Source organism: Aotus nancymaae, unplaced genomic scaffold (assembly GCF_030222135.1).
Source record: "Aotus nancymaae isolate 86718 unplaced genomic scaffold, 86718_ANA_hifiasm-v0.15.2.pri h1tg000103l, whole genome shotgun sequence".
In the NCBI taxonomy this organism is placed as follows: domain Eukaryota; kingdom Metazoa; phylum Chordata; class Mammalia; order Primates; family Aotidae; genus Aotus; species Aotus nancymaae.
The window spans coordinates 5841393-5860357 of NW_026988518.1; the positions used below are offsets into that span (position 1 = coordinate 5841393).

At 38.8% G+C, this 18965-nt stretch overlaps 1 protein-coding gene across 29 annotated transcripts in view; it reads left to right on the top strand.

Annotated features, from left to right (window-relative positions):
- The first annotated feature begins 85 nt into the window (after positions 1–85).
- LOC110567235 (metal-response element-binding transcription factor 2) overlaps positions 86–18965 on the top strand; it is a 117587-nt gene continuing 98707 nt past the window's right edge. For 11 of the 29 annotated variants that reach the window (XR_010340173.1, XR_010340174.1, XR_010340175.1 and 8 more), the window contains exon 1: positions 4500–4733. Coding sequence is in view for 23 of the 29 variants with exons in the window: in XM_064370193.1 (XP_064226263.1) it covers positions 4570–4733 (164 nt within the window). In the remaining 6 variants the exon portion in view is untranslated. Of the gene's footprint in view, positions 349–727; positions 864–4496; positions 4734–18965 lie in introns of those variants that run through there. The other 18 variants (XR_010340176.1, XM_064370192.1, XM_064370202.1 and 15 more) reach the window with 8 other exon arrangements.

Here is an 18965-nt window from a genome sequence, read left to right on the forward strand (position 1 = left end):
TTCATCCGCGCTCGCTGCGCAGTCCCCGTCCCCCCCGCCCGGCTTTGGAGAACTGCCATTCGGCACCGGAGTCGCTCCGCGCTCCCAGAATGCACCGGCAGTCCGCGGGAAACCAAAATGGCGAGGGGCTGTAGTGAAGTGGGCTGTGTTTGAGGCCGGTGTAAGAACGTTCATTCTACCCCCAACCCTTGTCCCCAGGGACCTCGGTTTGTCCGTGCATATGTGCCGGGTGCCCGGTGGGGCGGGTGCCCAGTAAGTGCTCGGACTCGCAGGGGAAGCGCCCACGGGGACAGATTGGTTGTTTTTTCCTGTATGAAGCGGTTGGCACCACTGAAGTGACCGAATGAGGTGAGAGACCTTGGCCTGGGAACAGACTCTTCCGGAGGAGATGGGGGTGGGGGGAAGGAGGAAGAAAGGAAGCAAGTCTAAAAGGGAAAGATGGAGGACCGAGGTGGGGGTGGGGGTTCTTGTATGTGGGTGCCTTTGCATTTGTGTGTATGTTGAAAAGAATGGATGTAAAGGAGTAGTCAGTTGAGTGTTGGAGAAAATAGGGACTAAAGGAGCGAGTGGGTCGTTGGGGGAGTCTGTTGGAGGAGCAAGATAAAACGTTGAGACGGGGGAAGCTGCGTTTGGAGGGCAGGAAGGAACCTGGGGGCGGGAGACGGTTGGAGGGGCTGGATGAACCTGGTGACGAGGGGGTGGGGAGCCGAGAGGAGGAGCCGTTGGAAAACGGGGGCTGAAGGAAATGTCGGGAGCAGAGTGGAGGGCTGCCTGGGACCTTAGCGGGGCGTAATGGGAAGTAGCAGTTTGGAATCGGAGGGTGGTGGAATTGTATGGAATTGGAGGATCGAGTGTAAGTGCTGGTAAGGATACGGGAAACACACTGAAGTGGAGCTTGGAAGCACAAGCTGAAAGCTTCAAAGGGAAGAGGTGGGAGGGAAAGTGAGATGGGGGAGAGCTAGGTACCTTATGTTTGGAGCGTACCAAAAATCTGAGGCATTTCTTCTGTTTAATGAAACCTAACTCATACAGTCTACTTCTGGGGTGTAGATTTGTATTGCATTCATTTTACCACTGAGGTAATTACGGTTTAAGGGATTTTAACTAATTTGCCAGGATTTCTTAACAACTTATTTCGGTAGTGCCAGAACTCTAACTCGGACTGTGTTTTACAATCTGGTGTCTTTGGTTGCTAGAATTTTTCTTTGGAAGCAATTAGAGGGAACAGATGGATTTATCGGGGTGCTCTGACGAACAGAAAGGGTTTGTGAACAATGGGAAAAGGCCTATGGAATGTTACTCTATTCTTTAAAACATTTAACTTTGATTAAAGATAGAAGCCATCTAACACTAACTTAAAATGTGAAAACCTAGCTAGGCCTGTGTGTAATACATAGGAAAGCACCATGTGAGGTCAGTACAGAGCTAGAAATATGTAAATAGTACCTGATTTAATTTGACTCCAGAGCCTCCGGTGGTGATAGCAGTAACTTTCTCCTTCAGATAGATTCCCTGTGACCCTCCTGTATACCTAGCCTACAGGCTGGTTTCAGTTTCCATGGTTTCATTCTCTCTTGGGAATTACTTTTTTTTTTTTTTTTTGGCACTAAATTTCAAAGAGAGTTGAATGTAGAAGTAGTTAATGTGGATGAAAAGTAATTAAATTCATAATTACCTTTTTAAAAGGTTTGAAAATGCTTTAAAGGGACCTGTTTTGACTGATGGCTATAGGTGTCCAATAGTTTAGGCAAGAAAATAGTTGATTTAAAATTTCTTAACGTAAAGTATTTTATTTTCTATTTGGAATATTATTTACACTGCAGCTATTGGCAGTTATAGCTTGAGAGGGAATACAAAATGACTTTGTTGTTTTTTCAGACTCCTAAATATAAAAATGTATTTGAATTTACATTTTAAAATTAGTTCACCTGCGTTTTTTAAAGTGCTAAAAATGTTTTAAATATTTGAATTAAGAACGCACCTGTTTCCTGATACTACGTTTATAATGTTAATGGGTATTAACGGAAATTTGTAACTATCAGGATGAAATGCACACACAGTTTTAGAACTAGTTGTACAGAAATCATCTGCCTCAAAGCTCTGTTAGGAAAGAAATTTTATTCTGTGTATTTTACTGTGGGTCACAAACTCTTTGATTTCATGGATTATAAATATACCTTTTCATGAGATCTTTGAAGGATAATTTGCTTTAATCATTTTTCAGCATAATCTTTACATCTGACTTGAGGAAACTGGCAGTATAGTGTTAATCTATGTTTTAACAGAGGAATTTGCCTCCAAGGAGTTGCCGTGACTAATACCTGTAGCTTGATAGTTCTGAAAGTAAAACTTAACTGCTGTTTTAGTCTACACTTCCGTGAATGACCTTTGATGGCTAATATTTTTGTACTTTGTTTTCCCTGTTCTTCAGGAAAATTTATTGTTGTGAAATCCAGTATAACAATCCTAAATTGGAATGTAAAAGTTTCCCTGTGGATGTTTCTTTTTTTTTTCTTTTTTCTTATTTTTGAGACAGAGTCCTTCTCTGTCACCAGGTTGGAGTGCTATAAAGTTGAATTCTGTAAAGAATTCAAGTGATTCTCCTGCCTCAGCCTCCTGAGTTGCTGGGACTACAGGCCCGCTTCACCACACCTAGCTAATTTTTGTATTTTTAGTAGAGATGCCTTTTCACCATGTTGGCCAGGATGGTGTTGATCTCTTGATCTGCCCACCTCAGCTTCCCAAAGTGCAGGGATTACAGGCGTGAGCCACTGTGCCTGGCCAGATATTTTTTATATATTAGAGTAGTACTATCTAGTAGAAATTTCTCCAGTGATGGCAGTGTTCTATATCTGCTGTATCCAGTATGGTAGCCACTAGGTGCATGTGGGTATTGAACACTAGAAATGTAACTAGTGAGACTAAGAACGGAATTTATAACTTAATTCATTAAAACGAAAATTTAAATGACCATATGTAGCAGTGCTACTATACTGGACAGACTGTATTAGGGATTGTTGCATCCATGGATTAGGAATTGTCACACTCATTAACCACGGAAACCACAGGAATCCAAGGATGAGGAACTGCCTTAGAACTGAGGAAGTTCAGATTCTTTTTGTACATTTAAGATGAAGTATTCATTTTTACCACATACCATGTCTTCTGTCATATTTCTGTTTGCATATAACATTGCAACAGAATAATGAAAGGTAATGACCTCTCTGGTCTTTTTAAAATATGAGATTCTGCTTCCTGTGTCAAAAAACAACAAAAATGGATGTTAGGAATGTTTTGTTGTTTAAAAAATTTACTTGTTTTTACACTTCCGTTAAAAAAACTTAAGGAAAATTTCAAACATACACAAAGTGAGCAGAATAGAATACTGAACTTTTATGTATCCATTCTTTTTTTTTTTTTTGTAAAAAGAAACAGGGTCTTTGTCTGTCACCCAGGCTGGAATGAAGTGGTGCTGTCATAACTCACTGCAGCCTCAAACTCCTGGGCAGAAGTGATCCTCCTTGCTCAGCCTGCCTAGTTAGGACTACAGGTGCACACCACCACACCTGGCTAATTTTAAAATTTTTAATTTTTAATTTTTTTTTTTTTTTAGAGATGTGGTCTTACTATGTTGCCCAGGCTGATCATGAACTGGCCGCAAGTGATCCTCCTGCTGTGGCCTCCCAAAGTGCTGGGATTGAGACACTGCACTTGGCCCATTGTTTTTATTATTTTTTAGGTAAAGTTTACATATATTGAAATGCACAAATCTTAACTGTACAGTTTTTTAATAAGTTAATTATTGAGATATAATTTATATACTATACTTATATGTACATAATTCACATGCATCCTTTGAAAGTGTACAGTTCAGGCTGGGTGCAGTGGCTCACGCCTGTAATCCCAGCACTTTGGGAGGCCGAGGTGGGTGAATCACAAGGTCAGGAGTTTGAAACCATCTTGGCTAACGTGGTGAAACCCCGTCTCTACTAAAACTACAGAAATTAGCCGGGCGTGGCCTGTAGTTCCAGCTACTTGGGAGGCTGAGGCAGGAGAATTGCTTGAACCTGGGAGGCAAAGGTTGCACTGAGTCCAGCCTGAGCAATAGCAAGACTCTGTCTCAAAAAAAAAAAAAAAAAAGAAAATGTACAGTTCAGTGATTTACTCAGTGATACACTCACAGAGTTGTGCAACCATCACCATTACCTAATTTCAGAACATTTTTATCATCCCAAAAAGAAAATCTTTATCCATTAAAAGTCACTCCTTTCCCCCTCCCCTATCCTCTGGTAATCACTAATCTACTTTCTGTGTCTATCGATTTGCCTGTTCTGGACATTTCATATGAATGGAATATTACAATATGTGGCCTTTTATGTCTGTCTTCCTTCACTTAGCATAAATATATGAGTCCATTCTTGTACTGCTATGAAGAAATACCTGAGACTGGGTAATTTATAAAGAAAATAATTTTGATTGGCTTAACGGTTCTACAGGTTATACAGGAAGCATGGCTGAGGAGGCCTCAGGAAGCTTAAAATCATCGTGGAAGGTGAAGGGGAAGCAGGCATGTCTTACATGGCCAGAGCAGGAGGATTAGAGATGGGGTGGCGCCACACACTTTTAAACAACCAGAGAACTCAGTATCATGAGAACAGCAAGGGGGAAATCTGCCTGCTTGATCCAATCACGTCCCACCAGTGTTGGGGATTACAATTTGACAGGAGATTTGGGTGAGCACGTAAAATACAAACTATATTGTTAATGTTTTCAAGGTACATCCATGTTGTAGCATTTATAGTCACTTCCTATCTTTTTATGACCAAATAATATTTCATTATATGAATATACTCCTTTTTGTTTATCTGCTCATCAGTTGATGGACATTTGGGTTGTTCCCACATTTTGGCTATTATAAGTAATGCTGTAGTGATTATTCACATATAGGGTTTGGGTGAACATGTTTTCATTTCTCTTGGGTACACATATATAGGAGTGAAATTGCTGAGTCGAATGATAACTCGGATTAATGTTTTGAGGAACTGCCAAACTGTTTTCCAAAGAGACTGTGCCATTCTACAGTCTCACCAGCAATTATCTGGTGAGTGATTATCTCACCAGTTTATCCACATCCTCACTGATACTTGTTATTGTCTATCTTTTGATTATAACCATCCCAGGGCATTTAAAAAATGGACTCATCTTTTTATTCTTGAGTTGTAAGAGTTTCATATGTTTTGGGTACAAGTCTTTTATCAGATGTGATATGCAGACTTTTTTTTTCCCCCATTCTGTGGATTGTCTTTTCACTTGCCTTTTTTTGTTGTTATTTTTCTTTTGACATGGATTCTTGCTCTGTTGCCCAGGCTGGAGTGCAGTGGCGTGATCTTGGCTTACTGCGATAGCTGCCTTCTGGGTTCAGGCGATTCTGCCTCAGCCTCCTGAGTAGCTGGGACTACAGGCATGTGCCACCATGCCCAGCTAATTTTTGTATTTTTAGTAGAGATGGGGTTTCACCATATTGGCCAGGCTGGATCTTTTTACTTTCTTGATGGTGTCCTTTTAAGCACAAATGTTTTTAATTTTGATCAAGTCCAATTTATTCTTTTTATTTTTGCTTATGCTTTTGATGTCATATCTAAGAAACCATGGCCGATCAAGGTTACAAAAGTTTATGCCTATTCTAAGAGCGTTATAGTTTTAGCTTTTACATTTAGGTCTGTCATCTATTTTGAGTTAATTTTTTATATGTGGTGTGAGGTAGGAGTCCAACTTCAGTGTTTTGCATGTGGATACCAGTTTTCTAGTTCCATTTGTTAAAAAAAAAAAAACTGTTGTTTCATCATTGACACAATTGTGTTTGACAATCTTGTCAAAAATAAATTAACAGGTAAAAGTTTGTTCCTGGATCCCAGTTTTATTCCACTGATTTATGTATTTGTACTGAGGACTGTAGTACCATAACATTTTAATTACCGTTACTTCATAGTAAGTTAGGAAATTGGGACATGGGAGTCCTCAGGTTTTATTTTTCTTTTTTAAAAACAGTTCGTCTATTCTACGTTCCTTTTACTTTTCCAAGTAAATTTTAGGATTAATCTGTGAGTCTGCAAAAAATGCAGCTGGGATTTTGGTAGATATTGTATTGAATCTATAGATCAGTTTGGGGAGACTTGCCATTTTAATATTGTTAACATCTATGAACATGGATGCCTTTCCAGTTACATAGGTCTTACTTAATTTCTTTCTCTGACATTATATAGTTTTCATTGTACAATACTTGAATTTCTTCTGTTAAATTTATTCCTGATCCAGGCATGGTAGTCCCAGCTACTCAGGAGGCTGAGGCAAGAGGATTGGGTAGGAAGATTGTTTGAGCCCGGGAGTTTGAGACTGCAGTGAACTTTGAGAGCTATGTTGTGCCACTGCACTCCAGCCTGGGCAACAGAGCAAGGCCCTGTCTCTAAAAGTATAAGTATTGAAAGAAATATTTTGAACATACAGAAACAATATAAACACCTTTCCTTGATAATAAAGCATCACTTTCTCCTGTCCTCATGTTAAAGTTCTTATTGGTACTTGAACCCCTCTACTGATTCTCAGTTCTGAGGATTTTTTGATAGCAGTTAAAGAATTCTCCCATAATCAGGCAGATAGAAGGGTAGTTTATGAAGCACTTATCTCATACTAAAAATACTTTTTAAATTTCAATGCATTGTCATTATTACATAGTTACGGATCCTAATGACATGGCCTTTTTTTTTTTTTTTTTTTTTTTTAAAGAGACAGGGTCTCTGTTGCCCAAGCTGGAGTACAGTGACATGATCATAGCTCACTGTACCCTCAGACTCCTGGGCTCAAGTGATCCTTCTGCTTCAGCCTCCTGAGTAGCTAGGACTACAGGTGCATGCCACAACAGCTGGCTAATTTAAAAAATATTTATTCTGTAGCGACGGGGTCTTGGTATGTTGCCCGTGCTGGTCTTGAACTCATGGCCTCAAGCAGTACTCCTGCCTTGGCCTCCTGAGGTGCTGGGATTATAGGCATGAGCCACTGGGCCCAGCCAGGGCCAGCTTTTGGCATCCATAGGTTCTGTGGGGCATACTGTAGAACCAAGGGGCAACCAAATAGCGTATACATAAGCCAGTAACATAATCATTTGTTATCAGCATTATGTATTGTATATAATGAGTGTATGCACTACTGGTAGTGCAGTAGGTTTGTTTTATACCAGCATCACTGCAAATACATTACAAAGCATTGCATTACAGTGGTTACAAAGTCACTGGGTAACAGGGATTTTTTCAGCTCCATTATAATCTTAGGAGACCACTGTTGTATATGTAATATGTCATTGACCAAAATGTTATTGTGCAGCACATGACTGTACTTAGAAGGATTAGCAAGGTAAAAAATGAAGGAGGGGGCCGGGTGTATTGGCCCCCTGTAATTCACACCTGTAATCCTAGCATTTTGAGAGACTGAGGCAAGTAGATCACTTGAGGCCAGAAGTTTGAGACCAGCCTGGCCAACATGGTGAAACCCTGTCTCTACTAAAAATACAAAAAAATTAGCAGTGCATGGTGGCACATGCCTGTAATCCCAGCTACTCAAGAGGCTCAGGCACGACAATCACTTGAACCCAGGAGGCGGAGGCTGCAGTGAGCGGAGATTGTACCACTGTACTCCAGCCTGGGCGACAGAGCAAGACTCTGTCTCAAAAAAAAAAAAAAAAAAAAAATGAGGAAGAAGGGTAATTTTAGTAGTAGGTACAATATGTATGAATGCCTTGGATGGGAAAGATCTTGGTTTGTGAAGAATTGAAAGGCATCTTGGAGTGAATCTTGAGATGCAAAGACATATTCCTATGAGAGGAGAAAACTAATATATTAATCATATTTGACTTGTAGTATTATCAGTCTAGTAAATATGTTAGTTTCTCAGTTTTGTTGTTGTTTGAAGAACTATTTTGTATTTTTCTGTATAAGACTTAAATATAGAACTTTGAAAATGTATACTACAGGCTTCTGTCTTTGAACTTTTTTTTTGTCGTGTCAAAATTCTACAGACAGCTACAGGTTGAATATCTCTTATTTGAAATGCTTGGGACCAGCAGCGTTTTGGATTTTAAACTTTTTCAGATTTTAGAGATTTGCATATACAAATGAGATATCTTGGGGATGAGACCCAAGTTTAAACACAAAATTCATTTATGTTTCATATACACTTTATATACTTAGTCTAAAGCTTATTTTTTCCTTTGGGACATTGAATAAACTATGTGTTGTGCCACCTGAGTTTTGACTACAACCCATCACGATGTCAGGTGTGGAATTCTTCACTTGGGTTGATACTTAGAAAATTTCAGATTTTCAAGCATTTCAGATTTTGGACTTTCAGATTAGGCTTGCTCAACCTGTGTTGGTATCTGAGGACACTTTAACAACCAAGTTGAACCATCTGTGGAATTGCATCATTTCATCACTGGTAGATGACTTCAGTTAGACCTATAAAAAAAGCCTTAATGGCAAAATTTACTGTGGACAAGAGGCTGGATAGTGGCAGTGAATGGCCTGATTTTACCATTTGTTAAATCTGAAAATATTCTTAGCCTTCCCCACTGTATGTGACCTCGGTTCATAATTAGGATCAAAAATGACAAATACCTAGAATAACTTGGTGTATCTCAGAAATAATAGTATCACTTTAATTGGGGTTTACCATAGTAGAGCCAAGCATTACCTATCTTTCTTCACAACTTTAAGGAAGTAATTGTACTTCTGAGTTCCAGATTTTTCATTTGTTAAACAGTAGTCTCCCTTTCCTATTTTATGGTATTATTGGGAGGAAAAAATGAGATACAAATGCTTTTGAGAAAGTTAAAGAGTATGGTAAGACGCAAGTATTTTCTGGCCCTTGTGATCCATATACCTACTACCTACCAAAGATCCAGTTAATACTGTTCTTTGTAGTAATTGGAACTTTTTAAACTAGAGGATACAGTTAGTGGCTTGCAGCAGGAGCCCCTAAGTTCTATTATTTCTTTCTCTTTGGTCTTAGGACCAAAGTCTGCAAGATTACAATGAAAATGCTGAATTTTCCAGTTCATCCTTGCCTGAATTGTTAGTATAGGCTCATTTTATGTAGTTTAATCAACTTTATAAATTCTGGACTTGAACATTAATGTATATACCTGTACTTAATTCACATTTATCTGTGTTTTTTATGTATATTATTGACCTTGTTGGTTTTGGTGTTTTAAGTCTGTAGTTAACTTTTCTTTGTTATCCATTGTATATATGAGATAATATCATCAAGGATTCAATTTGCACGAATAATTTAGATGGCTGTGGATATTATGATGTAAAGATTCTACCAATTGTCATATTGATTTTTTTAAAAATCAGATATATTCTTAAAAATCTAATACTGTTTCTAGATGTTTGGTATTTGCCATTTTGAAAATACTTGATATGTTATATTCAATCATGTCATTTCCAATTTTTTTTTTTTTTTTAAACAGAATTTCACTCTGTTGTCCAGGCAGGAATGCAGTGGTACAGTCTGGGCTCACTGCAACCTCTGCCTCCCAGGTTCAAGCAATTCTTGTGCCTCAGCCTCCCAAGTAGCTGGGATTACAGCTGTGTGCCAACGTTCCTGGCTAATTTTTTTATTTTTCAGTAGAGGTGGGGTTTCACCACGTTGGCCAGGCTGGTATGGAACTCCTGACCTCAAGCAATCTGCCTGCCTTGGCCTACCAAAGTGCTGTGATTACAGGCATGAGCCACCATGCCCGACCTCATTTACAATTAAGATCTGTATTTTTTATAGTTTATAAATGTCTTTTTGTGATCACAAAAATAGGTGCTTTTGGTAGAGACACAAACATGCAAAGACGTTCTATAAAACTGATATTTTAGCTTACGTTTTAAGATATTTAAGATATTTAAAAAACCTCTGTTCATTGCCTGACCTGTTAGGTGGTTAAGCTATTTTGTTTTTGAGATGGAGTTTCACTCTTGTTGCCCAAGCTGGAGTGCAATGGCATAATCTCAGCTCACTGCAACCTCTGCCTCCCAGGTTCGAGCGATTCTCCTGCCTCAGCCTCCCAAGTAGCTGGGATTACAGGCGCATGCCGCCATCCCCAGCTTAATTTTTTTTTTTTTTTTTTTTTTGTATTTTTAGTAGAAACAGTTTCACCTTGTTAGCCAGGCTGGTCTTGAATTCCTGACTTCAGATGATCCACCCTCCTTGGCCTCCCAAAGTGCTGGGATTACAGGTGTGAACCACTGCACCCAGCCAAGCTATTTTTAATTCTAAGGGGCTCAGACTGAACTTGAGGTTGGAGAGGAGAATTTGCCTCTGCTTTTAGTTGCAATTTTCAAGTGAGGTGAAATTAAGTACAATTTATAAGTGCTGTTTTGGCTTTTTAATTCTAGATAAATACATGAATAAATTTAGGGCGCTGTATAATAGAATATGTACTTTTACAGGATAGTGATATTTGCTTGATAAATGGTGGATTTACTTACTAATATGTATATTGATAAATACAGGCTTTCATTAGTTTATTCAAGAGAGATTTTTAAGTCCCTACTTTATGCCATACCTTGAAAAGTTTTTAGAGTTCCAGTGATAAGCATAATGTTTACTCTCAATTGTAATTGAAAATGCAAATTTCACTTGTTTACAAGGAGTTATTAGATTGTAAATTTCTAGAAAATTATTTGATTCTACCTTAAAGAAAAAGACAGAGATGGAGCCTCTCAGGAGTGCAGTGGTATGATCATGGCTCTCATAGTTCACTGTAGCCTTGAACTCCTGGGTCCAAGCTATCTTCACACTTCAACCTCCCAAGTAGTTGGGACTACATGCTCATGCCAGCATGCCTGGCTTAATTTTTTAATTGTTTTAGAGAGAAAGAGAGAGAAAGAGAGAGAGAGAGAGAGAGTGTGTGTGTGTGTGTGTGTGTGTGTGTGTTGGGGGGGGTTCTCACTATGTTGCCCAGGCTGGTCTTGAACCCCTAGCCTCAAGTGATGTTCCTGTCTCAACCTCCCAAGTATTAATAGCTTGATTGTACTTTATTATTTTTTTTGAGAGAGAGTCTCACTCTGTTGTCTAGGCTCAAGTGCAGTGGCATGATCTTGACTCACTGCAACCTCTGTCTCCCAGGTTCAAGCAATTCTCCTGCCTCAGCCTCCCAAGTAGCTGTGACTACAGGCATGCACCAGCATGTCTGGCTAATTTTTGTATTTTTAGTAGACATGGGGGTTTCTCCATGTTGGGCAGGCTGGTCTCAAACTCCTGACCTCAGGTGATCTGCCTGTCTTGGCTTCCCAAAGTGCTGGGATTATAGGCGTGAGCCACCGTGGCTGGCTGATTGTACTTTTAATATATCTTTTATACAGAAGATTCAGGTTTAATTGTCAGTATATGAAAGTAAGAGATTAGGATTGTTGGAATATGAATATTCTTGGTTAGATTATTTTTCCTAGTTTTAACAACTTCTCAATTTTTGTAACCAGTAGCTTGTATGAATGTTCAAACATTTTTTTGCTCCTAAAACTTTTTTGACCTCTTTGAGGAGCTAAACTTTTAGAATAAACTAAACTCAGCCTATTAGTCCTTACTTCTAAACCCCATGCAGTCTGGCATTTGAAGTCAGTGCTCCAATGTGACATTTGTATTGTTAAATTCAGTAAACAGTTTTTATTACTCATTTTTCTTAACATCTCATATACTACTACTTTCTTGGTTGTATTTTCTCATTTTTTTGGTGATATTTTACTCTCTGGGTTATCTTTACATTTCTCTGGTGACTTCTTTTCCTCAGGATTCTTTCATAAAAAAGCATTTTTAATTTTGTATTTAAAACATTTTTTAGAACATGGCAATACAGGATCTTGCTATGTTGTCCAGACTGGTTCTCAAACTTCTGACCTCAAGTGATCCTCCAACTTCAGCCTCCCAAAGTGCTGGGATTATAGGCAATAGCCACTGTGCCTGGCCCCTCTGGAGTTGTTTGTCCATCATTCAAATAAGAGTTTTCCTGAGATTCCTATACTTAACCTTTCATGAACCATTAACTCTTTCATAGGGTGGGGATAGTGTACTGACAGGATTGCCAACATTTTATTTTAGAAAGTAAGAATGTTTTAAACTGTCACTACCATCATTGCATAAAAGATACTTACATTTAAGAATATGAGAAGAATATGCCCTCAAAATACAGAATGGTCTTTTAAGTTGATTAACTTAATTAAATACTGAATATATTGTTCTTGATTTTCTTACTTTGCTGTAGATCAGTACTGATTTATGGACTTGAGTTGAGAATACTGCCTTAAAACAGTTCTTTTTTTTTTTTTTAGCTGTTTTAAGGAAAGTGTGTGGAGTTCCTGTTGTCTCATGTTAGGGAAAACTATAAAGTATTTCTTAACATGTTAAAATCTCCAAGGAAGCCCTTTTGTGAAAAAGCCCCGCAGTTTACTTGGTTACTGGGATGTTTTCTACTTTTTCTTTGATAATATTTTCTGCACCTTTTTTCTGTTTTCACATGTTGGTTATATTAGACTGAGCCTCTGATTGTCTTAATCTGTTTTATCTATCTTTGGTTTTTCTTCTCTTGAAATTTTTATTTTGACTGTAATTTTATTTCTTTAGAGCTCCTTATTCTTATTTCATGGATGCAATATTTTCTCAGATCTCTGAGGATATTAATTGGTTATTGAAACAGTTTTTTCACATACCATTAACATTCTTTAGAACTGGTATTTCAGAGAATATCCTTTTGAAACACTGCTATGGATGCTGATGTTACCAAGGGTTTGTCTTCACTGCTTTTATTTTTTACCTTTTTAAAAGTAAATTTATAATATTTAATAGCATGCTTCTTCTACGAGTTTAAAACATCAGATAATTGTGAAATTAAAAGGCTTTTTAGGCCGGGCGCGGTGGCTCACGCCTATAATCCCAGCACTTTGGGAGGCTGAGGCGGGTGGATCATGAGGTCAAGAGATCGAGACCATCCTGGTCAACAAGGTGAAACCTTGTCTCTACTAAAAATACGAAAATTAGCTGGGCATGGTGGTGCGCGCCTGTAGTCCCAGCTACTCGGGAGGCTGAGGCAGGAGAATTGCTTGAACCCAGGAGGCGGAGGTTGCGGTGAGCTGAGATCGTGCCATTGCACTCCAGTCTGGGTAACAACAGCGAAACTCTATTTCGAAGAAAAAAAAAAAAAAAAGGCTTTTTAAACCAAAATGATGTAGTTTCTTGTCTATTTCTTCCACCCCTTCCCACTCAATAACTTTTAACCCTTACCTAATTCTTTATATCTCTAAATAAAATATCACTGCATCTAGAGTCAACAGTTTTAGATTTTTTTAAAAAATGATGTTAGATGAGAATGAATGAGGAGAGGGGTAAGGGGGTAAGCTTTTTCTATAAATATATTCTCTATCAACATAATTTTAGATGAAACATAATGTTACAAAAGTTTCTCTATAAAAATAATATTAGATGAGAAGGAAATTCATTGCTCCTGCCTTCATTCTTTCAATATAGTTATATAAGACATTTTAAACTGTTTTCATTTGTGAGTATATAAAAATTGTTTACATATGAAGAACCACATAGAATATGGTACCACAAAGTAGTGGTGAGGGTTAGTTAATGCATGTAAAGAATTTAGAATACGACTGGGCAGAGTGGCTCATGTCTGTAGTCTGCAGCACTTTGGGAGGCCAAGGCGGGTGGATCACCTGAGTTCAGGAGTTGAAGATGAGCCTGGCCAACATGGTGAAACCCCATCTCTACTAAAAATACAAAAAATCAGCTGGGCATGGTGGCAGGCGCGAGGCTGAGGCAGGAGAAACACTTGAACCCAGGAGATGGAGGTTGCAGAAAGCCAAGATTGTGCCTTTGCACTCCATCCTGGGTGACAGAGCTAAACTCCACCTCAAAAAAAAAATAGAATTTAGAATAGTGGCAAACACTTGTTAGCTGTTGTTATTATTTCTAGATTTACATTTTTTCTTATACAACTACATTTAAAAATTGCCTCATTAAAAAACAGAATTTGCCTACTTTTCTTTGAACATTAAAATCTTTATACATCTTCAGTTGTTCACAAAGTCTCTCACAGTGTACTTTTCCACAATGAATTTGTCATATAATTTATCAGTGCCATTTGTTTTTCTTAGAGATACCCTACTGGAGCTCTTCTGGAGTTCCGCTCTAATTTGGACTGGTTCCTTAGACCTGCTTGAAGTTGTATTGTCTTGGGGCTTCTCTCTCTCTCTCCTTCTCTCTTTCCTTCTTTCTCTTTCTTTCTCTCTCTCTCTTTCCTTCTTTCTCTTTCTTTCTCTCTTTCTCTCTCTTTCCCTCTTTCTCTCTTTCTCGCTTTCTTGTCTCGCTCTGTCACCCAGGCTGGAGTGCAATAGCGCAACATCACCTCACTGCAACCTCCACCTCTTGGGTTCAAGTGATTCTCCTGCCTCAGCATCCTGAGTAGCTGGGATTACAGGCACCCGTCACCATGCCTGGCTAACTTTTTTTGTATTTTTAGTAGAGATGGGGTTTTACCATGTTGGCCAGGCTGGTCTCGGAACTCCTGATTACAGGTGTGAGCCACTGCGCCAGGCCTCTTGGGGCTTTTCTCTACCATCATCCTGGGAATTCCTTTCTCTTCTCTGCTGTGTAACATCCCTCGCATACCATGCCTGCTTTTTATTTGGTTTACTCCCTTTGTTTAGTTGTTATGTTAAACTCAAAGAAAGTGTGCTTGGGTGATAAATCTTTAAAGACTTTTTATGGCTGAAAATGTTCTAATTTTCATACACACACGCACACTCTTTCTCTCTCGCTCTTTCTTAAAATATAAATTTTAGAGATAGGATCTCTCTGTGTTGCCCAGGCTGGAGTATAGTGGCTATTCACAGGCATGGTGATAGTACACTATAGCCCTGAACTAGGCTCAAGCAATCCTTCTGCCTCAGCCTGTGGAGTAGCTGGGACTACAGGAGTGTGTCACTGTTGCCCAACTTTACTCTCACTCTCTTTAGCCCGTTGATTGATAATTTGGCTGGTTATAAAGTTGATTTTTACCCAGAATTTGTTTTTCACTCAGATTTTTAAGTGAATAGTTCCACTGTCTTCTGATTAGTAATATTGCTGTAATGATTATTATTCTCAGTCCTTTGTTAGTTGCCCTTTTTCTCTCTTTCTAAACGTATCTTATCTTTATCCTTGATTTTCTTGGAACAGATCTTTTTTTATTCAATTTGCTGGACACTTGTGGCCTTTTCAATTTGGTGAATTCTGTCTTTCAATACTGGGATGTTTTCTTCTACTTTTTCTTTGATAATTTTTTCTTCTTTTTTCTGTTTTCACATGTTGAATATTTCTGATTAATCCTCTGCTTTTCTTAATCTGTTTTCTCTTATTGTCTATCTTTGTTATATAAGGTGAAAACTTTTGTAACCACCCCAGGGTCAAAAATAGAACATTGCCAGCTAACCCAGAAGCCCACATTGCAACCCTTCCATCTCCCAGATAATCTCCATCCTGACTTTTATGGTGATTACTTTATTTTTTCTTTGTAGTTTTCTTTGATGCAGGTATGCATCTTGAGGATTATTCAATTTGCTAGTATGTTTTAAGATTTTTTTCAATTACAGGTATTTTCTTAGATCTTGCTTCTTTTTTTCTGTGCAGTTTATTTGTGGGAGAAACCAGGTCATTTGTCATGTACATTTCTTAACCTGGATTTTGCTGATTGCATCCCCATTGTGGAGCATATTTATCTGCATTTACTGTAAATTGATGTCTAGATCTAGAGGATTATCAGATTCAGGTTTGCCTTCTGTAGGGTTTGGGTGGGCAGGATGATTTCACATGTGTGGTGTGTTTTCCCATCAGGAAGCATGTAATGTTTCTCTTGCTGCTCTTAGCATGGATCTATTTATTCATTAGTTTGCAAAATGGTGTTTTAAAACATTCATTTCCTTTTTCATTGATTGGCTTGAATATATTTATAGAGAAAGTTTAACCCTACTTTCAGCTAGCACCTTGCCTGTTCCCCTCTCTGTACCTTGTATTTTCCTTGATTCAATTCCTTAAAAGAATAAATGTTCCCTATTCTGATGGGATGTACAGGGTAGGAGATGTGACTTGGGGGTTCCAAGTGTCCTTTTGTTTTTTTGAGATATGGTTTTGCTTGTTACCCAGGCTGGAATGCAGCGGCTGAATTATATAGATCACTGCCATTATAGTTCACTGCTGCCTCAAACTCCTGTGCTCAAGTGATCTACCCACTTCAGCATTCTGAGTAGCTGGGAAGCTGGGACTGCAAGCATATGCCACCATGCCTGGCTAATTAAAAAAAATTTTTTTTGTAGTAGTGGGGTCTCCCTATATTGACTAGGCTGTTTGTGAACTCATTGCCTCAAGTGATCCTCGCCTGGCTTCCAATTGACCTTTTATTCCAACTTCTACATATTTCTCCTTCCTTCCTTCCTTTCTTTCTTTCTTTCTTTCTTTTTTTTCTTTCTTTCCTTTTTTTTTTTTTTTTTTTTTGAGACAGAATCTCGCTCTGTTGCCCAGGCTGGAGAGCAGTGGTATGATATTGACTCACTGCAACCTCTGCCTCCCAGGTTCAAGCGATTCTTCTGTCTCAGCCTCCTGAGTAGCTGGGACTACAGGTGAGTGCCAGCATGCCTGGCTAATTTTTGTATTTTTAGTAGAGACGAAGTTTCACAATATTGGCCAGGCTGGTCTCAAACTCCTGACCTCTTGATCTGCCTGCCTCAGCCTCCCAAAGTGCTGGAATTACAGGCCTGAGCTACCCTGCCTGGCCCATTTCTCCATTCTTAATGTGCCCACTTGATCTGTGTTTTTTGAATCTGGTGCCGACAATTCTTTAGTCTTTTGAGATTCTGTAGGCCAATGGATTTGCTTCTCATTCCTCATTGTTCTTTCTGCTGGCACTTATGTTTAATTTTCTTCCTGATTTTACGAGTGTTCATTCTTCCAGCTACCTTCCATCTTGATATATTGTGATTTAGAATTTCACATGTGATGTGAACATGGACATGTATAGTTGAAGATGGAGTATGTTTTTCTTTTTTCTTTTTTTGTGAGATGGAGTTTTGCTCTTGTTGCCCAGGTTGGAGTGCAATGGCACGATCTTGGCTCACCGCAATCTCTGCCTCTCGGGCTCAAGCGATTCTCCTGCCTTAGCCTTCTGAGTAGCTGGGATTATAGGCATGTGCCACCACACCTGGCTAATTTTGTGTTTTTAGTAGAGATGGGGTTTCTCCATGTTGGTCAGGCTGGTCTCAAACTTCCAACCTGAGGTGATATACTTGCCTCAGCCTCCCAAAGTGCTGGGATTACAGTCATGAGCCACCGTGCCCCGCCTTAATTTTTTCTTTTCCATTTTGTCATAAGAAGGAACAAATAAATCTTTACTCTCCTATCTTAATACAGCAAAGTCCTACTCATCTCATTTTCACTTCTCATTTCTATCCAGGGTTCCAAATACATATTATTAATATTTGATGACTTCTAGATCTTCAATTCCAAACCAGATATTCTGAGCTGTGGCTCCTAATAGCCAGCTGCTTCCTAGACGTCGTGAATAATCTTTCCCAAATGTTTTCCTTTTATTAGTTTTTTCAGAGGACCAGCTTTTGGTGCCATTGGTTCTGTCGTATGCTTTCTTTTCCCTGTGTTTAATTTCTGTTCTTTTATTTTTCTACTTTTTTGGGGCTTGTTTTCTTTTTTCTTCCTTCAACAAGAGATAGCTACTCAATTCATTAACCCTTTTTGTCTTTTCTTTTTTCTTTTTTTTTGAGATGGAGTCTTGCTCTGTTGCCAGGCTGGAGTGCAGTGGCGTGATCTCGGCTCAATGCAACTTTCAACTCCCTGATTCAAGCAATTCTCCTGCCTCAGCCTCTGAAGAAGCTCAGATTACAGGCGTGTGCCATGCCACCATGCCCAGCTAATTTTTGTATATTTAGTAGAGACGGGATTTCACCTTGTTTGCCAGGCTGGTCTCAAACTCCTGACCTTGTGGTCCGCCCACCTCAGCCTCCCAAAGTGCTGGGATTACAGGTGTGAGTTACCATGCCTGGCCTGTTTTTTTCTAGTATATATAATTTTGAGACTTATCTCTCCAAGTACTGCTTTAGCTGCATCCCACAAGTTTTAGTAAGTGTTTTTTGTTGTTTAGCTTTGAATACTTGCTAATTTCCATTACTTCCATTATGATTTCTTCTTTGGCCCATGGATTATTTAAAAGTGTATATTTTCTTTTCTTTCTTTTTTTTTTTTTTAGAGACAGGGTTTCAGTCAGTTCCCCAGGCTGGAATGCAGTGGCGTGATCATGGCTCACTGCAGCCTTAATCTGGGCTCAATTGATCCTCCTACCTGAGTAGTCAGGCCTACAGGCATGCAGCACCACACCTGGCTAATTTTTAATTTTTTTGTAGAGATAGGTTTTGCCATGTTGTCTAGGCTGGTCTTGCCTGATCTCAAGTGATCTGCCCACCTCGGCCTCCCCAAAGTGCTCAGATTACAAGCATGAGCCACTGCACCGAGCCTAAAAGTGTATGTCTCGATTTCCAACTTTTAAGTTATCTTTTTATTGATTTTGGAGTCTTATGACATTGTAGTTATAAAATATATGCTGTATGATTTTATAGCTTTAAATTTGTTAAGACTTGTTTTATAGTTAAGTATATGGTCAGTTTTTGCAAATATTTTGCCTAGCAGACATCCTTTCTTGGATGAAACAGAGATGATTTAAAGTTGCTACTGCTTTTCTCCTAATTTCCCCAATACCATCCTCCCAGTTTCCCAAGTTAAAAACTTGGGAGTTGTTCTGAATTTCTCATTTGCTCTCAATACCACAAAGAGTTAATTCCTAATGGCTGTTTTACTTTTAAATTATTTCTTGTTATAAG